Source organism: Petromyzon marinus, chromosome 19 (genome assembly GCF_048934315.1).
Source record: "Petromyzon marinus isolate PM22_M1 ecotype Great Lakes invasive population chromosome 19, UKy_Petmar_22M1.pri1.0, whole genome shotgun sequence".
Classification (NCBI taxonomy): Eukaryota; Metazoa; Chordata; class Hyperoartia; order Petromyzontiformes; family Petromyzontidae; genus Petromyzon; species Petromyzon marinus.
The window spans coordinates 7,029,534-7,048,661 of NC_133685.1; the positions used below are offsets into that span (position 1 = coordinate 7,029,534).

At 49.4% G+C, this 19,128-nt stretch overlaps 1 protein-coding gene across 1 annotated transcript in view; it reads left to right on the forward strand.

Moving 5' to 3' along the window:
* The window catches only part of LOC116943733 (receptor tyrosine-protein kinase erbB-4-like), a 131,673-nt gene that overhangs the window by 43,237 nt on the left and 69,308 nt on the right, over positions 1 to 19,128 (forward strand). Inside the window, exons 2-3 of the mRNA XM_076068121.1 lie at positions 13,845 to 13,996; positions 17,994 to 18,189. Of these exons, the coding sequence (XP_075924236.1) occupies positions 13,845 to 13,996; positions 17,994 to 18,189 (348 nt within the window). The remainder of the gene's footprint in view (positions 1 to 13,844; positions 13,997 to 17,993; positions 18,190 to 19,128) is intronic.

The following is a 19,128-nucleotide window of genomic DNA, read 5'->3' on the forward strand; positions in this document are numbered from 1 at the left end:
TGAGACTTGCTTTTGGCTTTGTGTCCTTTACGTTTGGCGTTTTCAGGTCTAACACTGGTGAGACAAGACTATAAAAGAGGCTGTCTTTGGTGTAGGCCAATCCGTTTTAAATACAACGCATAGCTTATCACAGCACAAAACGCAGTTCTAAAGAAATGAGTTTTGAATCTAGATGATTTAAACGTGCTGAGATGGGTGATGTGGTGCAACGGTGCGGGACTGTTCTGCACCGCAGAACGCATCGATGCCTATGGCCGCACTCCCGTCACACGCTCACCGGCGGCCAGTCACCTCCGTATCACTCTTCTATCGCTACTACCGTGGTTGCTGTTGCCGTGAACTTCACCTCGCTGATTCTTCTAGCCATGCTGAAGAACTCGGTCTACCAGACTGACTGTGTCATCTTCAACCACCACCACCACGACCAAGGCAGGTCACAACAGCACACTCATTCAGTTACCCACGCACTTGCTCACCCACCCACTCGCCCACCTACTCACCACACTGCTTGTTAAACAATCCTCCTTCTTCCCTCGCACTGCTCCACTTCGGAATTCCCTCTTTCCCCAAGCGCGTATAACAATAAGCGAAAAAGTGTGGCACTCTTATCTACTACAACCTTGAAAGTGCAGTTTGTTGCTGGCCATTCGATGTTTTGGGCGTTTGGCCCTGTCCTCAGCAAAGCGTGAATATTACTCCTGTATATTTGTATATTTGTGCTCAGCAAAGCGTGATACTCCTCCTGTATATTTGTGCAGGAGGAAACCCAACAGCAACACGCATTTATTTTCTCTCACTTTCCTTTTTCTCAGTCAGTTCCGATACCCCTTTCGTGTTTCCTCCCCTCGGCCAACAATCGTCGAATTGATTTATTTTGAGGTGTACAGTAACGGCGCTTTGAGCGTCTCGTAGAAAGCCGCTTTATTCATGAAAATTCACGACAATTGTCATTGTTAAGAAGACCAAACACCGGTGTGTGTGTGTGGATGCGCGTGCGACGTGTAGGGAGCGGTGGTGTAGCGGTTAGCGCGCTGCGCTACGAACCCGGCGACCTGAGTCGCTCACGGCCAACATCGGTGATGATAATCTTAACCGGTCCTGGGCCACTCCTAGGTCGACTCAGCCTCAAATGAGTACCTGGTGCAGTGTGTAAACATCGCCACTGGGGAGATAAAGGCGGTCGGGCGTGGTGCTGGCCACCCACCCCCTCGTGTGGCCTGTCGGTCTTCATAGGTGCTCGCTAACAGCACTTGCCCCAACAGTCTATGCAGGCGATATGGGGGATCTTTGTCTTTGTGTGTGCGTGTGTTCCCGTGCATGTACGTGTGTGGTGAGCTACGACCCGAGTTTGAGTCCCGCTCACTGCCAACACGAGTGATGATTGTTTTAACCGGTCCTGGGCATGTGGGGAGACGGACATGTTATGTAGGACCGGCGAATCGGCTGTGCTAACGCGTGTCCGGCTCGCCAGCTTGTTGCAGTGGGGGGGGGGGGGGGGGGGAGGGGGGAGGAGGGGTTCTCGGTTCGATTCCAGCGGCTGCCCCTGATTAATACGGCCATCGAACAAAAACGGCCGCTGCATCGCACGCCGCTTTCACATGCGCTTCTGCGGCCGTCTGGAACGCTCTTGTCATGGGACCTTTTTTCCAGTATCAAAGTATGAAAATTAAGAATAGGTGAACAGCACTATTGATATACCCAGAACTATAAATGCTCTGATAGTGCATTGTGTTTGCACTGTTCGCCTTTTGGCGTTCCTGGTCGGACACTGGTGCAACTAGGCCATAAAGAAGGCTGTCTCTGGTGTAGGGCAATCACTTTCAAAGACAATGCCAATATATTATCAGAATTTGTTTGCATGTTCACAACAAGTATGTGTGGCTAATGCAGACTTGACTCCTTGCAAAATGAATTTATTTGGGGTTTGAGCATTTTAACACCTCCTGCTTTATTGCCAGAAAGGGTAAAACGTATTCTTTTTTTTTGGAACGCTCTTCCTTCAGACATTAGGAAGCCACTGGAGCTACGTGTTTGTTCAATCATTTAGATTGTAAAACTGAATTTTTCAGAACTGCTTTTTGTGTTTAGTTTAACACGTAGGCTTTCGCGACCAATATCATCCATAATACAGGTTTTTTTTTTAGGTTAGATCACCTAATTATGTGTCGGTAAACCCGCCACCACCTGACACAGCCAATTAGTACGGTTTGTCACGTAAACAGAACATGCCAATTCGTTACTAGTGCAGTGTAATAGCGCCGGCTGTTGGACAGCAGCGGCAGCTGTGGTGGACAGACAGTGCACACGCCGGTGAGCGTGAGCACGGTGTGTGTTGGCAGAGCGGAGGAACTGGGGCAAGGGCCACGGAGGACCCCATCTGGAAGCCCCTAGACCTGCTAGTGGGTTCGAGAAGGGAAGCGCAGTCAGGGCGGAGCCAGGCCGCGCTGGTAGAATAAAAGTAGCCGAGAGCAAGGGCTCGAGGCTGCCGGTTCTGGGAACGGACTCGTCTTTGTCGTCGCCGTCGTCGCTAAACGTCTCCGCTAGATATTGCGCTACGAAGGAGAGTAGTTGGCTATCCCAGTCAGCGCCGTCAGTGTTGGATGGCTAGTGTTGTGTACAGGTTCGGCTGAGCTACTGTGGAGAGCGTGCGGATGGGACCGTGAAAGTTGTTAATAAAGAAAGTGCCTCCTAGAAACTCTGTCTTTGAATCGTTGACAATACACAAGTACAGCACACCGGTGTGTTGGAGAGCAAAGCCACAACATTTACAATCTGAGTACGACGTTTCGCCACTAATTACAACTAGCTTCATCAGGCGACAGCCAGATTTGTGGAGAAACCCTCCTGTTTAGCTCCTTAAATAGAGGGGTAGATGTGATGGCATCACAGCGAAGTGGGGGGGGGGGGGGGAACCATGACTGCATATAAATGACAATGGCTATCCATTGCCGGTTTAGTTATTTATATGGTAATCAACGTTCATTATGCATGCGCATTATGCAACCCCATTGTTATTGTTCCTCCTGTGGATCGTGTGCACTAAAATAGCAGTACCTGTTATTGTGTTTAGTTTGTTGTCCGTTCCCCCCCCCCCGCACCTCCGAAACATTATACATACGTACGTGTGATAACCGTACAATACTTCACCGCAGTGGACGTTAACGATCCCGTGGTGTCACTGTGCCCCAGCGTCATGGTGTCCGCATTTGAATGACTACCCACAGATTGCTCGATTGGGAATCTCCACAGCGAGAATCTCTCGCTCCCGGACTGCGGACACTTGGCAGGATCCTCGCTTAAAAAGAGCCGGTGAGACTCGGTGAGGTTGTCCAGGGTAGACCGGCGTAGTCGTGGGAGTATAGCAGTCCCTCGGTTAACAGTGACATCGGTTCATGGTTTTACGGTGAACGTTTCGCCTCCCGTAGTGACCCCATGGTTTCGACGAACGTTAACTTTCTGACTGGTAACATTTTTACGTTATGCACGCGGACGTAAGTGGGGCTGAGCCATGTCCTCGGCCAATCAGCGACGCCCATTCATGAGCTTTTAGATCTCGACTGCTTTGATTTACATTACGTCTATGTTTTGGCAGTGGAAACAGCTCTCTTGCAGACTGAATTATTTTTTTAAACGTATTTTTCAACTTACAAGTGAATTCGATTAAGAGTTATTTAGGTTAACAGTACTTTTCGTGGAAACGAATAAAAAAAGCTCAACGAGGGACTAGTGTTACAGGAACAATAATACCACATGACCCCAGTCCCGGTGGCAAATTGTACATGTGAAGAGACAAGCGGGTGCAGCATGTTCCATCTCTGAATGTGCACAAGAGATCAAGCCCCAGCGGCACAATAGTAAATTAATCAAGATTTACAGCCCTTTGTCAATGCGGGCCTGGACCACCTTTGGAATCACCGTCCACTGATGTTCGTCCTATTCGAGTTAGTTACCCTGTGCTACCGTTCCACCAAAAAATACAAACACAGAAGTCCTTTGTCAATCCACTGCAGGATGAAGGCCTCACCACTCGGTGTCATCACGGGGATTGTTGGACCATTCTTCACCATTCAGTGTGGGTTGCTTAAAGAGGGCCCACAGGACAGATTCAGATATCAATCGCCGCTGAAATTAGTGATATCTGTGAAGAGAACCCATGCCACTTGGGTTGTAGCGCCAGTGCGCTAACCACTGTGCCACCCCTCCCCCTAAACTTTACGCGACTGTACACGAATTCCAGAACGGGGTGGGTTTTCCTGTTTCCCAAATTAAACTCTGGCAAATCAATTTCTATTTATTTTCAAAGTACGAAAACATTTAGATTGCATTTGACATTTAAAGCAAAGTTATTTTTATACGTATAGTGGAGCATTTTATACGGCTCTATTAATAATTTACCATCAATTTTCGTGTCACTTTGCGTCAAATGTAAAGCACATACGGAGTATGAGAAGTTATGGTAAAAAAACACCATTTATATAAAAATGCTGATTATAATTATGCGTGTATTATACAACATACTGCAGTAGTGGCATGTAATTGACATTAAGTGTCGCTTCTTCCATGCTTTGCATGTCACGACAGCCTTAAGACGTGACATAGTTGTTTAAACTTTAACTGCAGTTCTGCGCTGTGAGCCAGCGATTGACACAAACACGGCGGACAATGCGCTGCCGAACATTCGCTCCACGTGTGCTCCCGTCCAGGTAACAGGAGCCGCTGAATAACTAAATAAATAACAAGGACGATTTCACAAAGTGTACGTTGCAGTGTTGCTGGACTGTGGCGACATGTCACCCCCCCCCCCCCCCCCTGCTGTGTTATGATCGCTGGGCAATTACCGCCAACACCACCGCCGCTACAACCGCTACTACCACCACCACTCCATCACCGCCACTACCACAACACGCCACCACCACGCCACCACCGCCACCACTGCCACCACCGCCCGCCATCACCACTGCCACCTCCACCCCTACTGCCACCTCCAATGCTACAACCACCGCTACAACTACCGCCATCACCACCGCCACTGCCACTGCCATCACCACTGCCCACACCGCCACCACTACCACCACCGCCACCACCACCGCCACCACCACCACCACCACCGCCACCGCCACCACCGCCACCACCACCGCCACCACCACCACCACCACCGCCTCTGCCCTCCCAGGCGGTTGCCGAGCGAGGAAGCCAGCGGCCGCCCAAGAATGCCCCCTTTTGTGCGCCGGCTCTGCACGGCCGGCTCAGGGGATGGGAACGCTCGCGCGTCAGACCGCACAATCGCCTAATTATGGTGCCACGCACGGGGGCTGCTGACGGTCGGGAGCGGAGGGGGCCCCGGCGCTCACTGGAGTCTGACTCCGGGGTTGCGCACCCAGGACGCGGCGCCGCAAATGTGATCGCGATTCGCTGGCGGCTCCGCGCTCGTGGTCGTGTAGATTTTATCTCCTGGTTCTCTGGTTTTTTCCCCCTCCGCATTTAGAAACATGCATCTAGATTCTTTAGATTATTTTGCTGCTATACATGTCCCAACGATGAGCCACTTTTGTTGAGCGGCTATGATTTGTGGCCAGGTCGCTTCTGTAAAAGAAGTTAATACCTCTGTGGGCTTTGCCTGGTAGGATGGGGGACACCTTAGTTGTATTTGGATGTTTTTGGGTAATTTGTTGACCTTTCGTGTGCCTTGCACGACTATCGTGTTTTTGTACCGTTTGTCGTTGTGGCGTTTTACCCGCTCCTACTGGACTTCTGTTTAAAAAAAGAGCTTTACGGCTCATTGGATTCCTCCAGGGTAATCAAAATATTCCGATTCTGATTGCAGAACCTTCTCGCTCACAAACATCGCAACTGAACTGTTAGCACGGGGAAGGAATATTGATTTTGGTACGGTGTAGGGAAGGAGGAGGGGTGGTGGAGTTGGGGGGGTGGGAGTGAGTCTCAGGCTTGCTCAATGTGGGGGCCATTTTTCCCATCCATCTTTGATGGCATTTTGGGAATAGAAGCGCTCAGCCTTTGAGCGTGGGTGTGAAAAGGGAGCATTCATGCATTTGGCTTCCCGCACAGAAAACAGCCGCAGCGCTCAATCAATACTTTGTTTCTCACTCCCACTCTGGCCATCGGGAGGAATTTGCAGACTTTTTGTTTAAGGCCGCGCAATTGCAGTTTTGTCAAATGAATTTCCCAACTTATGAAGACAAGTCAGTTTTTTTTTTTACCCTAAAGTTACGAGTACAGTTATGAAAGTGCCGTCTCAATGTGGATCCACGAGCCTTGCTCTACAATGCCGGAGAACGCCTACCATTCTGTTTCCTCTGTGCAGCACACCTTGGGGAGAGAGAGGAATGCTTTGCACTGGTGATGGAACATCGTTTTGGAGGCTCATCTGGAGTATTGTCCTGTCAACTGATATGTAATCCTTTCCCTCCGCTATTGTAAAAACTCGTGCTGTAATTGTGCAGCTCCCGGCCTGGCAGCCAGCCTGTGCCTGGCGTCTGTCTGGCCTCTGTGACAATGCGGTGATGCAGTGGCCAGGGCGCTGTCCAACGAACCCGGCGACCCGAGTTCAATTCCCGCTCACAGCTACCAACACCAGTAACGATAAGCTATCTTTGAGAGCGAGCGAGCCAGCGATCAGCGGCACCAAACTCCTCCCCCAAATCTCTGCGGCCCCCTATATATGAACGTGTTTTCCGCCTGTCGGCGCACGCATGCCATGCACGTCACCGCCGTGTGTACATGCCAGTTGGGGCACGGCGAACGGCGCTGTGGCTTGTTAAACACAAATCGCCCGGCCTGCAAGAGCCACGAGGCCGCGGATGGTTGGGGTATGAACACGAAGGACGCAGCGGAAACCCTGCGGGCCCTTCTGTAGAGGGCACGGGACCGCGAGGGGTAGCCCTGTTGCCAATATTTACATTGACCACATCGTGCATGCTTTTTAGAGTCTGGAAAAAAGGCATGGACATCACGAACCGTGGTGCCTGGTGGTGGGTGGCTATGTCACGCCTATGATTCAGCAGCGCTTGGATGCGAGGGTTGGTGCAACACGAAAACTATGTCGTGAAACTTCCTTTTTGGTGGGTATTTTTTTTTGTTTTACAGCAGAATTTGGCCTCCACCTGACTCATCTCTGTGGGATGGAGGATTGCCTTCGTATGCGTGGGTTGTCTCTGGCTGTCGCGGGTTTCTCCCACATGAGACGTGTGACATCTGAACCGGTGCTGGGAGCCCCTCACAGCAACGCACGGTGACCAGCGCCGATGAAAGCACGGTTCAGACCACCCCCACGTTGACTGGGACAGGATGGGGAAAGACCTCCATCAGTGGACAGCGAGCGCAGTAGCAGCAGCAGCAGCATCAGCGCATGGACTTAAACTAACGTTGTGCGTTGTCGTTATAGCCCCGCTGTTTTTTTTGTTTTGCCACGCTCAAACCACCACGGTTTGATCATTCAAAGCAAAAGACGATTCACGCAAACAACGGTTGAGTGCATTTTGGAGACACCTCTCAACAATGGGCAGCTTCACGGGTGCTTTATGCGTCCCTGGAGCCAAGTTGCTCATCCTCTCTGGAATACAAATTTGCCAACGGAAGACCCACGGCGGGGGGGGGGGGGTGGGGGTGGCGGTTTGTGTGTGGGTGGGCTGTGGGCCACACTGCGTGTTGCTGTCCTGCAAAGGAACACAATGCGAGGAAGTTGCGAGGCATCCATTTGTCATTAGGACTCACTGCCACTTGACCCTGTTTGTTGGTGCTTCTGGGCCAATAGCCAGGCCGATTATAATAATAATGATGACTTACATACCCAGTAAGCCACGTTGAGTTCGAAGAACATTTCTTCAGCAGGGCCCTGTTATATTGGAATGTGCGTCCGATACTTAGTGACATTGTGTGATTTTTTTTACTATGGGAGGACAACACCGAAGGTACCCAGAGGAAAACCAACGCGGAACAGGGGGAGAACATTCGAACGCCACACAGAGCAGGCGCCGGCCCAGCGATCCGACCCAGGTGCTCTTTGCGGCGAGGCACAAGTGGTACCCACCGTGCCACACTGCCGCCCGCAAAGTGAACACATTCTGTGCCACCGGTGCGTGTAAAAACGTGACCGACTGTGCGATCTGTTCTCCTATAACGCGGTGGTAGTTGCGTTCCTGAAGGACACTGGGGCAGCCACACTGAGATGGCATGAAGGCAACGGTTTACAACTCAGAAGATAAATCTGGCGAGGATATACACTCACTGAGGCTGTTCGCAGCGACACTAGAAAGTTAGATGGGAGATATAACGGCATAACAACGCTTACCATTGCGCCACAGCCCCTAACAAAGACAAAGATCCCCCGTATAGCCTGAACAGATTTGTTAGCGGGCACCTATTAAGGTCTTGACGGCACACGAGGGGATGGGTGGCCGGCACCCACCCTTTATCTCCCCAGTGCTGATTTTTACACATCGCAACAGGTATTACTTTAAGGCTGAGATTATCTGGGGGAGGACCCAGTACCACTCTTGTTGGTCGTGAGCGGGGAATCAAACTCCGGGTACGTAGCGCTCTAACTGCTGCGCTGCCGCTCCCTGCAGTGACGCTAGCATGTGCGTTTGGCGCAGGCAGGGTGCTTGCCGGTGGTGAACCACCGCCGGCAGCAGGTGGTGAGGTCAGCATGGGAGCGCGGACGTCGCCCCGTGACGGTGCAAGCCACTCAGCGTTGTTAACTACCTCGCCTGGTATGCAGGAGGTCGTGGGTTCAATGCCAACCCTGACGCCTGCTGTATATTTGGAGTCTGCGTGCCTCTCTCCCCTTGGTCACGTGGATTTTTCTCCGGTTTTTCCCTCCAGATTTAGAATCAACGTGCGTTTAGGGTCTTTGGATGCTCTAATTGTTCACGTGATAAGCCACTGCGTTAAGCTATCATTGGGACATCTTTGAACGATTGGAGATCTGTGAAAACTGCTGGACGTCTTCTTCTTGGTTCCTTTCGGTAAAGTCACGTAGAATGGAAAAAAAATAAAAAATAAATAAAACGTAATAAAATAAAAGAGCTTCATAGCTCATCAGATTCTAATTCTGATTAGTGGCCAAGTCGCTTCTGAAAGAGAGCTATATAGCTCAGTGGGCTTCACCTGGTAAAATAAAATAAAAATAGATTATTGGGGGAGAAGCCGAGTCTCTGCACCTCGAGGAACGTAAATCGTCTTGGACTTGAGCGGCAACAGCGGCGTAACTGCGAGTAAACGACAATTTATCCCCCACGCCGTGCAGCGAGACGCCCCCGGAACCCGCTCGAGCTGCGGGGGTGTTCCAGGGGATGGGGAGTACAGCGAGTAGGTTCTCTGGGTGTTTTCGTCACGCCGCGCCTCTGTTTTGCTTCGCACGTGCGAAGCGCCGCGCGTAAAACCTGCGACGGATCGTTTGGTGACGCTGCGTTGTGGCAGCGGTGCACGGACAAGGCTTTTGTCTGTGGCCCAGGCAACCGTTGAAATGGCCAATTAAAAAAAATGTGGTCATCAGAAAAGATGTTATTATCATGTAAATTCCCATAAGGCCCTATCCACTCTGTCTCTCTTCTGGCCTTTCCATTTGAGTGCTGTGAAGAATGAGGGCCATCGCCCAAAACCCCCCACACACTTCAATGCTGAAACTTTTTGAAAAGAGTTTTGAGACAGTGATGCTTTCCTTAACAATATAATATTTTAAACGAGTTTCCAAAGGGCGTGGATTATGTGCGTTTGGGCACGGTTACGGTGAACACTGAACTGATTCACTGCTGTGATGGGAGCTCTACCCTAATTTATTTTCACCCATTCCTGAACAAGCCCATTTCTGGTGTCGTGTCAATATTTCCGTGTTGTCTGACCCACGGTATCAACTGGTACCGCTTCTCACCCCGTAGAGAGACGGTAAACACGAAGAGGTCAGTGGTGGCTTCCCTCTTGCGCTCACAGCAATTGGGGGCTCATCTCCAGATTACAGCCCTGAGCTGTGACTGGAAACTTCACATTCCTTTGGCAGGGGGGGGGGGCGTTGTGAGTCTATACACAGACAGCTTCTGGTCACCTTTCAAAAGATGGTGCTCATTTAATATCAACAAGGGGGGAGGTATGTATGTTGAACTTCTTTCACACCATACGCACGCTCATCGGAGGTGTGGGTGAATGAAATTAGGTTTCCATCTAGATGATTTGAAAGCGCATAGCTCCAGTGCTTACAAATATCGGAGGGAAGAGCGTTCCAGACGGTCGCAGAAGCGCATCTGAAAGGGCGCGATGCGGTGACCACCGCCGTCTTTGTTCGATGACAAGCCAAAAGTGACAGAGTTTGCCTTAGCCGGTGCAGGCCTCCGATTGCAGCCCAAGTGCCCCACCGCTGTGCCACTGCCCAGCTGGATAATGCAAATGGGGCATTTACGAATTCTCCCCTTCACAGCGAGAGCCAGACAGGCATAGTAAACGTACGCAAAGAGTCCGTGCTTCTCGGGTGGGAGTAACAAACATTGGACCTGGCAAAACCGTCAGCTCTTACACAGAACAAAAAGAAGCCTTCATTTATGTGATGGTCGTTTCGCGCAGTCATTTGTAATGCTGCGAGAATGCACTCCGGAGGCACAGGAAATGGTTTTGTCTTTAGCACCACGAGTTAATGTGACCACCACAGCCCCACCTGGTTGGAGTCACCACGTGTTCATGCTCGCTTAGCGGATGGATGCGGGATCGTTTAGGGCCACAGAGCGCACTCCGTACTAAACGTGCACTGGCATGCCACCAGGCTCGTGAAATCATTTCCCCTTTTGGACCAGTTGGCTTCCACGCGAACGATGACGAGCTACGAAAGATTACATTTCAGCGCTTCCACAAAACCTCAATTTTCGGTTTAGCCTTAATTCCCTTAATCTTGCCTCGCACAAACTGCACATCGGCCCACTACCGTGGTGAGCCACTCACCTCTGCAGCTGCAGGATCGTCTTGCATGTTGGCTCTGGCGTGAGAGGCGTCTTGAGGTCGACCTCTGCAGTGTTCTCCACCGTGTCTCTCTGGCCTCTGTCGCCTCATGCCGTGGGAGGATGGCCTGCTCTACAACGAGGCTTCATACTGGACTCCCAGCTCATCCCGCGTCTCGTCGCGTCTTTAGCGGAAGCCTCGGTCGACCGTCCCCCGCTCCCCGCGCGTTGTACGCAATGAGCGAGCGGGTCCGCTCGTCAAGAGGCAGCTGACGACGCCTCCGTGTGCGGAAGAGGTCTCAGGCGACGCTCCGCACCTCTGACGCGTGTCAGCGGCTCACCGCGTGAATCCTGCGTACACTATAAGCCTACACTTGTATTATTATATTAGCACAGCACCAAATGCACATTCACAATCGTATCACAATCGGGGGGGGAGGGGGGCAACTGGTTCCCCTACAATCTCAACGAGGCAATTACTACTTTGTGGGAAGTCGACATTGGATGTCCTTTGATTGTGGCTGTCCCTGCCATAAGAATGTGGAATTTGTGCTTTCCTCGCTCAGGGCCATCGATGAGTACTACGCCACTGCGTGAGTGCCACCCCACTACCTGCTTGTAACATGAACACGTTCCGTATGGGTGTAACCAATGACGATACGATACAATATATATGAACATATTCCTTGCTGTGTGAGATTATTTGCAGAGGATGTCAGTGAGATGGAATTGACAAAACAAATGTTGTGCTTGGGTTCAAGTTCTAATAAATGAGTGTCTCCACCTGACGAATGTCTTGGTGCAAACAGAGTTGATACAATGATTTTATAATAATGACAATAACAGGCAGAATCGCAGTGTTTTGTGTATTCAGATCTCAGCAGAAACTGCCTTTACACTCACACGCGAGTCAGGCTTGCTGCTTAGAAATGAATCATGGTTTAAAACACGAAAAAAGTATAATGACTTCTCATTTGTGGCCCCTGTGTTTGTGACGGATGACTAAGCCAGACTCATTCCTTTGTGTCCATTCGCTGCAAAGAATCTTCACATGTGAATGCTTTACCATTAATGTGAACCAGCTCCGAGAAATATTTCCCAACAGTTTCCCCCAAAACGGGATGCTCCATCGTCTCAAGGCGATGTTGCGCTGGTTGAAAATATTAAATTAATAAATAACGAAATAAACGTGACAGCACGCTGACGGATTCAAGACGAGTTCTTTGTTCGAGGAGAAATTATTTTGGGGGCGCCGCGGTGTTAACTACCTCGCCTGGAATACAGCAGGTCTTGGGTTCGATCCCGACCCCTGACGCCTGTTGTATATTTGGAGTTTGCGTGTCTCTCTCTCCCCGTGGTCGCGTGGATTTTTTCTCTGGGTCCTCCCATTATTCCCTCCACATTTAGAATCAACGTCACGCGTTTAGAGTATTTGGCTGCGATAAAATTGAACGTGATGACAAGCCACTTCGTTGACCTTTCATCTGTGGTAGCCAGTGGTCGCTTCTGAAAAACAGAGCTACGTAGCTCGGTGGGCCTTACCTGGAAAAATAAAAAAAATGCCCCCACTGAGTTCGAACGTGCAACGCGTGCCGACGTCCGTGTGCACAATCGGGGGCGTGCGTCGGGCATTCCCGCCGTGTCCTCGGAGCGGGCGAGCTCGCCGAAGAAGCCGCGTCTGGCTGTGCGAACGCCGTCCGCCGGCTTCCTCCTCTCCCCTGACCGCCCCCCCACCGCCCCTGGGGCTCCGTGCGTGTGCGTTACCCAGTGGCCCGTTGCTCCGACGAGACGCCCGTCATCAAACGTCTCGGGACAACGGCCCCTCGGGGCGTTCGTCGCCATCGTCAGAGTGTTTAAGCGGCGCTTAACCCCGCCGTGTTCGCTGTCTTGTCGCGTTAATGGGCTGTGTCAGTCGCGCTGGCGGCATTTTTGTCTATTTAAAAAAAAATCCCTCCACCTGCTTGCGGAACTCATGGGAATGTGTAACGTGACCCGCGCTACATCGACGGCTTTGCGTAATCGCACCCGTTGCAAGGGGTCTTAACCTGATTCGATATAAATTGACTCTGTTCGTTATCAGACGCGGCGATTGACGACATTTGTTCGGTAAAAAAAATAGATGCCTCCGAGTGATTGATGGGGATTTTAGTTGTTTAAAGTGGATTGGAAACTAATTTCTTCGGAACTTGTTTTCGTGCTTTAGTGCTGATTCCCTTTCCACCCCGGCACCTACAATTAGCACGGTTGGCTACGTACGGTTCGAAATAAGTTCAACGTACATACATACATAGACTCACATAGAAACCCAGAGATTCACACAGAGACCCATTTCTTTAGAACCGCTTTTTGTGTTTAGTATGTTGTCCTTCCCCCCCAAACCTCCGGTTAGCACGGTTGGCCACGTACGGTGTGAAAGAAGTTAATCGTATGAGAATAGATTTTCCCCTTTATTCTGGCAACAAAACAGGTGATTAAGATGTTAAAACCCCAAACTTAAACCTTTTACAAGGAATCATGTCTGCATTAACCACAATACTTGTGGTCAGAATGCAAACAAAAAACATACTCTGATAATATATGATGCATTGTCTTTGAGAGACAGCTTTCTTTGGAGCCTCGTCTAACAAGTATTGCGGGTAATGCAGACATGAATCCTTGTAAAAGGTTTCAGTTTGGCGTTTTAACATCTTAACACAGCTGTTTGGTTGCCAGAAAAAAGGGGAAAACCTCTCCTCATATTGTGGTACTGGCAAAGGAGGTCCCATGATGAGGTTAATCGTACACACACACATACATACGTACGGCGATTAGAAGACGCGGAGGGGATACGTAGCTCAGACGGTTGAAACCACGCGCGTTTGCATCGGTTGGTAACCGTGCGGTGGTGTTGTTGTTGTTGTGCAGACTGCGTGGGCACTGAGAACAAGATGAGCCTCCTGGGCAGTGCCGAGAAGCAGTACAACACCCTGCGGAGCATGTACACCAACTGCGAGGTGGTCATGGGCAACCTGGAGATCACCTACATCCGGAACGGCTCCGACCTCTCCTTCCTGCGGGTGAGCCAGACCAACGGCGGCCCTAAATCCATTAGGGCCACGGGCCCAGACAACATATTTTTGGCTTGTTAATCTTCTTCTTTGGCAAAGCGAATAGCAACTCTTAAGTAAACTAAACTATATATTTTTTTGTATTTTACCAGGTAAGGCCCACTCAGCTGTATAGCTCTTTTTCACAAGTGACTTGGCCACAAATGATAGCTCAAAGAAGTCGCAGCCAAATACTCTAAACGCAGGCAAACTCCAAATATACAGCAGGAATCAGGGTCTGGATCAAACCCACGACCTCCTGCATTCCAGGCGAGGTAGTTGACATCTCGCCACATTTTGAAAGCTACAAGTAGTGACTGCGATAACGCGCGTGCGGCGGTAATTCGGAAGAAGCCAGCGGTCAAGCTGAACGGCGAAAGGTTACCTTAACCTGGACAGGGGGCAATCAAAATAAAGACGAACGGAGGAGACCCAACTCGGGAACACAAGCGCAGGAAAGTGGTCAGGTCGTATAGAGAGTGAGAGAGAGAGTAACAACAATAGCCACGTGAGATGCTGGGTGAGAGTTGAGAGAGTTCCTGAGTTCCATCTATTTGGTATAGCCCTGTGAGCCATTCGGCTCTTGAATCGGGTGCAACCGCAACAAACAAAAAACAAAAACATGAACAAGAAAACATCTTAAAGTGACTATGTGACTGTGCAAACAGAAAATCCAGGAAAAAAAACATCAAAATATTCCTGAAATAGCACCGTACACCAACGCTGTGTGCAAAAATCCCAGTGGGATGCAAGTCAAACAACAACAACAACCACAAGACAACTAAGATTAAGGCCATCAGTCTAACTCCGTACTACAATAAACGAAAACATGGCCAAACCAAAAAACTTTTCGAAATCACCAAAATCAAGCTATACATGCATTGTAACAGTGATCATAGGGACTGTGACCGATTTTTTAACAATAAACTACATAAATAACATGTAACACCAAATCCTAGAGCCATAGCTGGCTGCATGAGGGCAGAAGAGAAGGGCTCCAGTAAACAAGAGGAAACGCATGAGAGACACAGGGAGAGCCAGGAAACACACACACACAGAGAGAGATGACGAAGAAGAGTGGTTGGAAGAGAAACACGATGTTAGGAACTCACTGGAGCTATGCACTTTTAAATCATCTAGATTGAAAACTAATTTATTTAGAATTGCTTTGTTGTTGTGTTTAGTTTTGTTGTTATTACTCCGCACCTCCGATTAGCACGGTTGGCTACGTGTGGTGCGAAAGCAGTTCAACATACGAAGGAGATTGATAAAATACTTTTTTCGAGAGAGATATCAGGGGAGAGAAAGAGTTTATAAATAGACTGGGTTGAGGAAATAAACAGGGAGACGTTAAAAGCAACCATTTCGGCAAGCGGCAGTCACAGAGACAACGTAAAAGAGACCCGATGGGTAGAGCTTTAAAAAGATGAGGAAGAGACACGTATCTTTAAATCTAGATTAGACACGTATGTATGTGTGTTGAACATCTTTCGCACCATACGTAGCCAACCGTGCTAATCGGAGTGTGTGGGTGGGGGAAAGGACAACAAGCTAAACACAAAAAACAGTTCTCAATAAGTGAGCTTGCAATCTAGATGCTTTAAAAGTTCATAGATCCAGCGGCTTCCTAATATCAGAAGGAAGAGCGTTCCAGACGGTCACTACGGTGACCGTAGTTTTCTCGATGGTTAGACACGCGTGAGAGAAGAGGCATAGTGAGAGAGAAACAAACGTGGAGACAGAGAGAGTGTTTGTGTCTCGGCTGCGAGCTGGAAGAGCAGGGATTGCCGAGCTGCGTGGGGTTTTCGGGAGCTGGTGGAAGGAGAGAAGGGGGAATCGCTGACATAGGGGCCCTTCACATTGAATTCCATTCCTGTACCCGCACGAGGGTCAAACGTTCCCCTTTGTCGGAGGCGTCAAAGGCCCTTGTTTCAGAACGGGCCCGCTTGCATGTGCAGAATGACTTGGTCTGTAATCATGGTGCAGTGAGTACAAATAACTCGCACGCGTCACTCACATTTATTGCATTCATTAATAGTTTAATGTTACTGTGTCCGTGGTTTTGCATCAACGCCGCTGCATTGTTGTTTTTTGAGCGCATTGTGCCTCTGTTAGAAGGTTTATTGGCAAAAAAAATAACCATTGCGTCCGATGCAAGTTCACACCACGGTGGCGAGGAGATGTTATCTCCGTCGCCTGGGGCGCAGGAGCACATGGGTTCGATGCCGGACCCTGGCGATGCTTGTTGTTGGATGTTTGGAGTCGGCGTGGTCTCTTTTTTTCCCCGTGGTGGTCGTAGTGGGGGTTGTTCGTCGGGTTCCTCCGGTTTTGCCCTCCTCCTCACACATTGAGAAACAACGTGCGTTTAGATTATTTGGTTGCGACTCCAAATTCCCACGCGTAATGATGATATAAGCCACTTCAACGAGCTATCACGTGTGGCCAGATTACCTCTGAAAAAAAGACCTAATAGCTGAGTGAGCTTTACCTGACGAAATCAAATACTTTCGTTTTTATGAGTTCATCATCATTATTAGTATACAAATTGTTTATAAGTTACTCGGTTATCAGCATCTTTGGTTCTTACGATTCACTTAAAATTTTGCAAATTAAATAAACGGCTCAAAGTATGTTTTATGCATTATTAGGACCGTACTGTACTGTATTCTTGGCCTTTCTATGCCTATGCAAACGTAACCACATTGCTCTGAACTTTGCCAAAATCCCTCAGGGGAAGGAAAAAAAACTATACGTGTAAGTACCTGAGCACATACCTGAATTTAAAAATTAAACGTTCCTCAGAGTAATTTTCGATTTATGAGATGACATGTTTGTGGTGGTGACGCTGCTGCTACTGCTGCATTGGAAGTGGTGGACAAGCACAGATAACAACAACAGCAACACCACCACAACACATTCGTCAGCAATAACATTGTGGCCTTACAAGGAATTGTAGATACAACAGGTAATGTTACAGGCAATGGCCCTTCTTCTTAGCACTCGGATGGATGAGCTATTGCCCAACACATTGCAGATGACAGCATCCCCTCGTTATTCGCGAGAGATACGTTCTGGGGATGCTCGTGACGAGCGAATTTCGCACGATATTGGGCCACCTGAAATAAATAAGCTATTAAAATATCGACGATATCTCTCTTCACTTGATTTCACCGCATTTTCTCATTGCTTTATCTCATCACTTTATCTGATCACATTCTCATCACTTTATCTCATCACGTTCTCTCTCATCCCTTTATCTCATCCCTTTATCTCATCATATTCTCTCTCATCACTTGCCTTCTCTCGATGCAGTCGTGTAGAGTTCCAGATGCGAATTGGATAGCACGATCTTTAAGAACGAGGGAATACTGAATATGCATTTTTTTCCTCCTTTTAGGGCCACAGCGTTAATTCCAAATGTACAGAAGGTAGACTACTTTCGTGACCAATATAATTCATAATAAAGGGCTTTTTTTTCTTCTTATGAATAGACGGTGTCTGCGTAATTCGTCGTGAGCCTGTTACCTTGAACGTTTAAATCCTCGAATTCTCTACAAGTTGTTGGAGTCGCGGCGTCACTGTCGATCGCTGTTTAACACGTAGTGGTCGTCGACTTTTGCGACCAATATCATCCGCAATGAACGTTTTTTTGGGTTAGATCGCTTAAGAATAAACGTGTCGTTAAACACGCCACCGCCCGACATGGCCAATCGCTAAGGTTTTTCGCATAAACAAGAAGTGCCAATTCGTTTCAAGTTCAGCACAACCGGTGTGTCGGAGAGTGAACCCACGACAACATTTACAATTCGAGGACCGTGACATTTCGGCCGGTAATTACAACACCAACAACAACGAGCCTCATCAGGTGACAGCCAGAGAATTGTGGAAAAATCCTCCCTCCCTCCTGTCGTTTCCGCCGTCGCGGCCGCTGTGCCGGTGTGCGCGATGGGGGGCGGGGGTGCTACAGACGATCCGGGAGGTGTCGGGCTACGTGCTCATCGCGCTCAACGAAGTGGACCACGTGCCGCTGGAGAACCTTCGCGTGGTGCGCGGCACCCGGCTCTACGACCAGCGCTACGCCCTCACCGTGCTGCTCAACTACAACGACTCCGTGCCCGAGGAGCGCCTCGGACTCAAGGAGCTACGGCTCACTCGCCTCACGGGTAAAATTAAAACTGTTTTTTTTTATTTGCCAGGGGTAAGGTCCATTACTGGGCTGCGTACAGCTCTTTTTCAGAAGCTGGCAGTCACAAATTATAGCCCGACGAAGTGGCTGTTGATTTTAAATGCGGGAGGGAAAAACCGGGGAGAGAGACACCGCAAATTCCAAATATACACGCATCAGGGTCGGGATCGAAACTACGACCTCCTGTATACCAGACAATGTAGTTAACATCTCACCAGCGTGGCGCCACCTCGTGAGTAACGCCTTCCCCGGTAACGCCCACTCGCAGGTAACGTAATCACGGGTAACTCCCTCCCGGATAACTCCATCGACGGTAATGCCCTCTTTGAGCAACGTCCTCACGGGTAACGCCCTGACGGGTAATGCTTCGCTGGGTAATGCCGCTGCTGGGAGCTCCATTTACCGTGACACCTTCCAGACAAACGACGTCAGATGCCAATTGCTTCGCAGTGCCAACCACACGTCCAGAGAAACAAATCCTTCATCGTGCATTAGGTGATGGCTCCTAAGCCTCATCGGTACAGGTGCAGTCGATGTTGAATAATAAATAATGACCTCAAAGGCTCCATCATCTGCAGTTGGCTCCGTACGGTGCAGAAGAAGTTCAACATGCATACATAAAAACTAGAAAATGCATTCTTTTTTTATTTATAGCTCTTTTTCAGAAGCGACCTGGCCACGAATGATAGCTCAGCGAAGTGGCTTATCATGTGTAAATATCTAGCAGCCACAAACTCTACACGCATGTTTCTAAATGTGGAGGGAAAAACCGGAGGACCCGGAGAAAAATGCATGCGACCACGGGGAGAGAGACACGCAAACTCCAAATACATACAGGCGTCAGGATCAGGATCAAACCCACGACCTCCTGTATACCTGGCGACGTAGATAACATCTCCTAGCCACCGTGTCACCC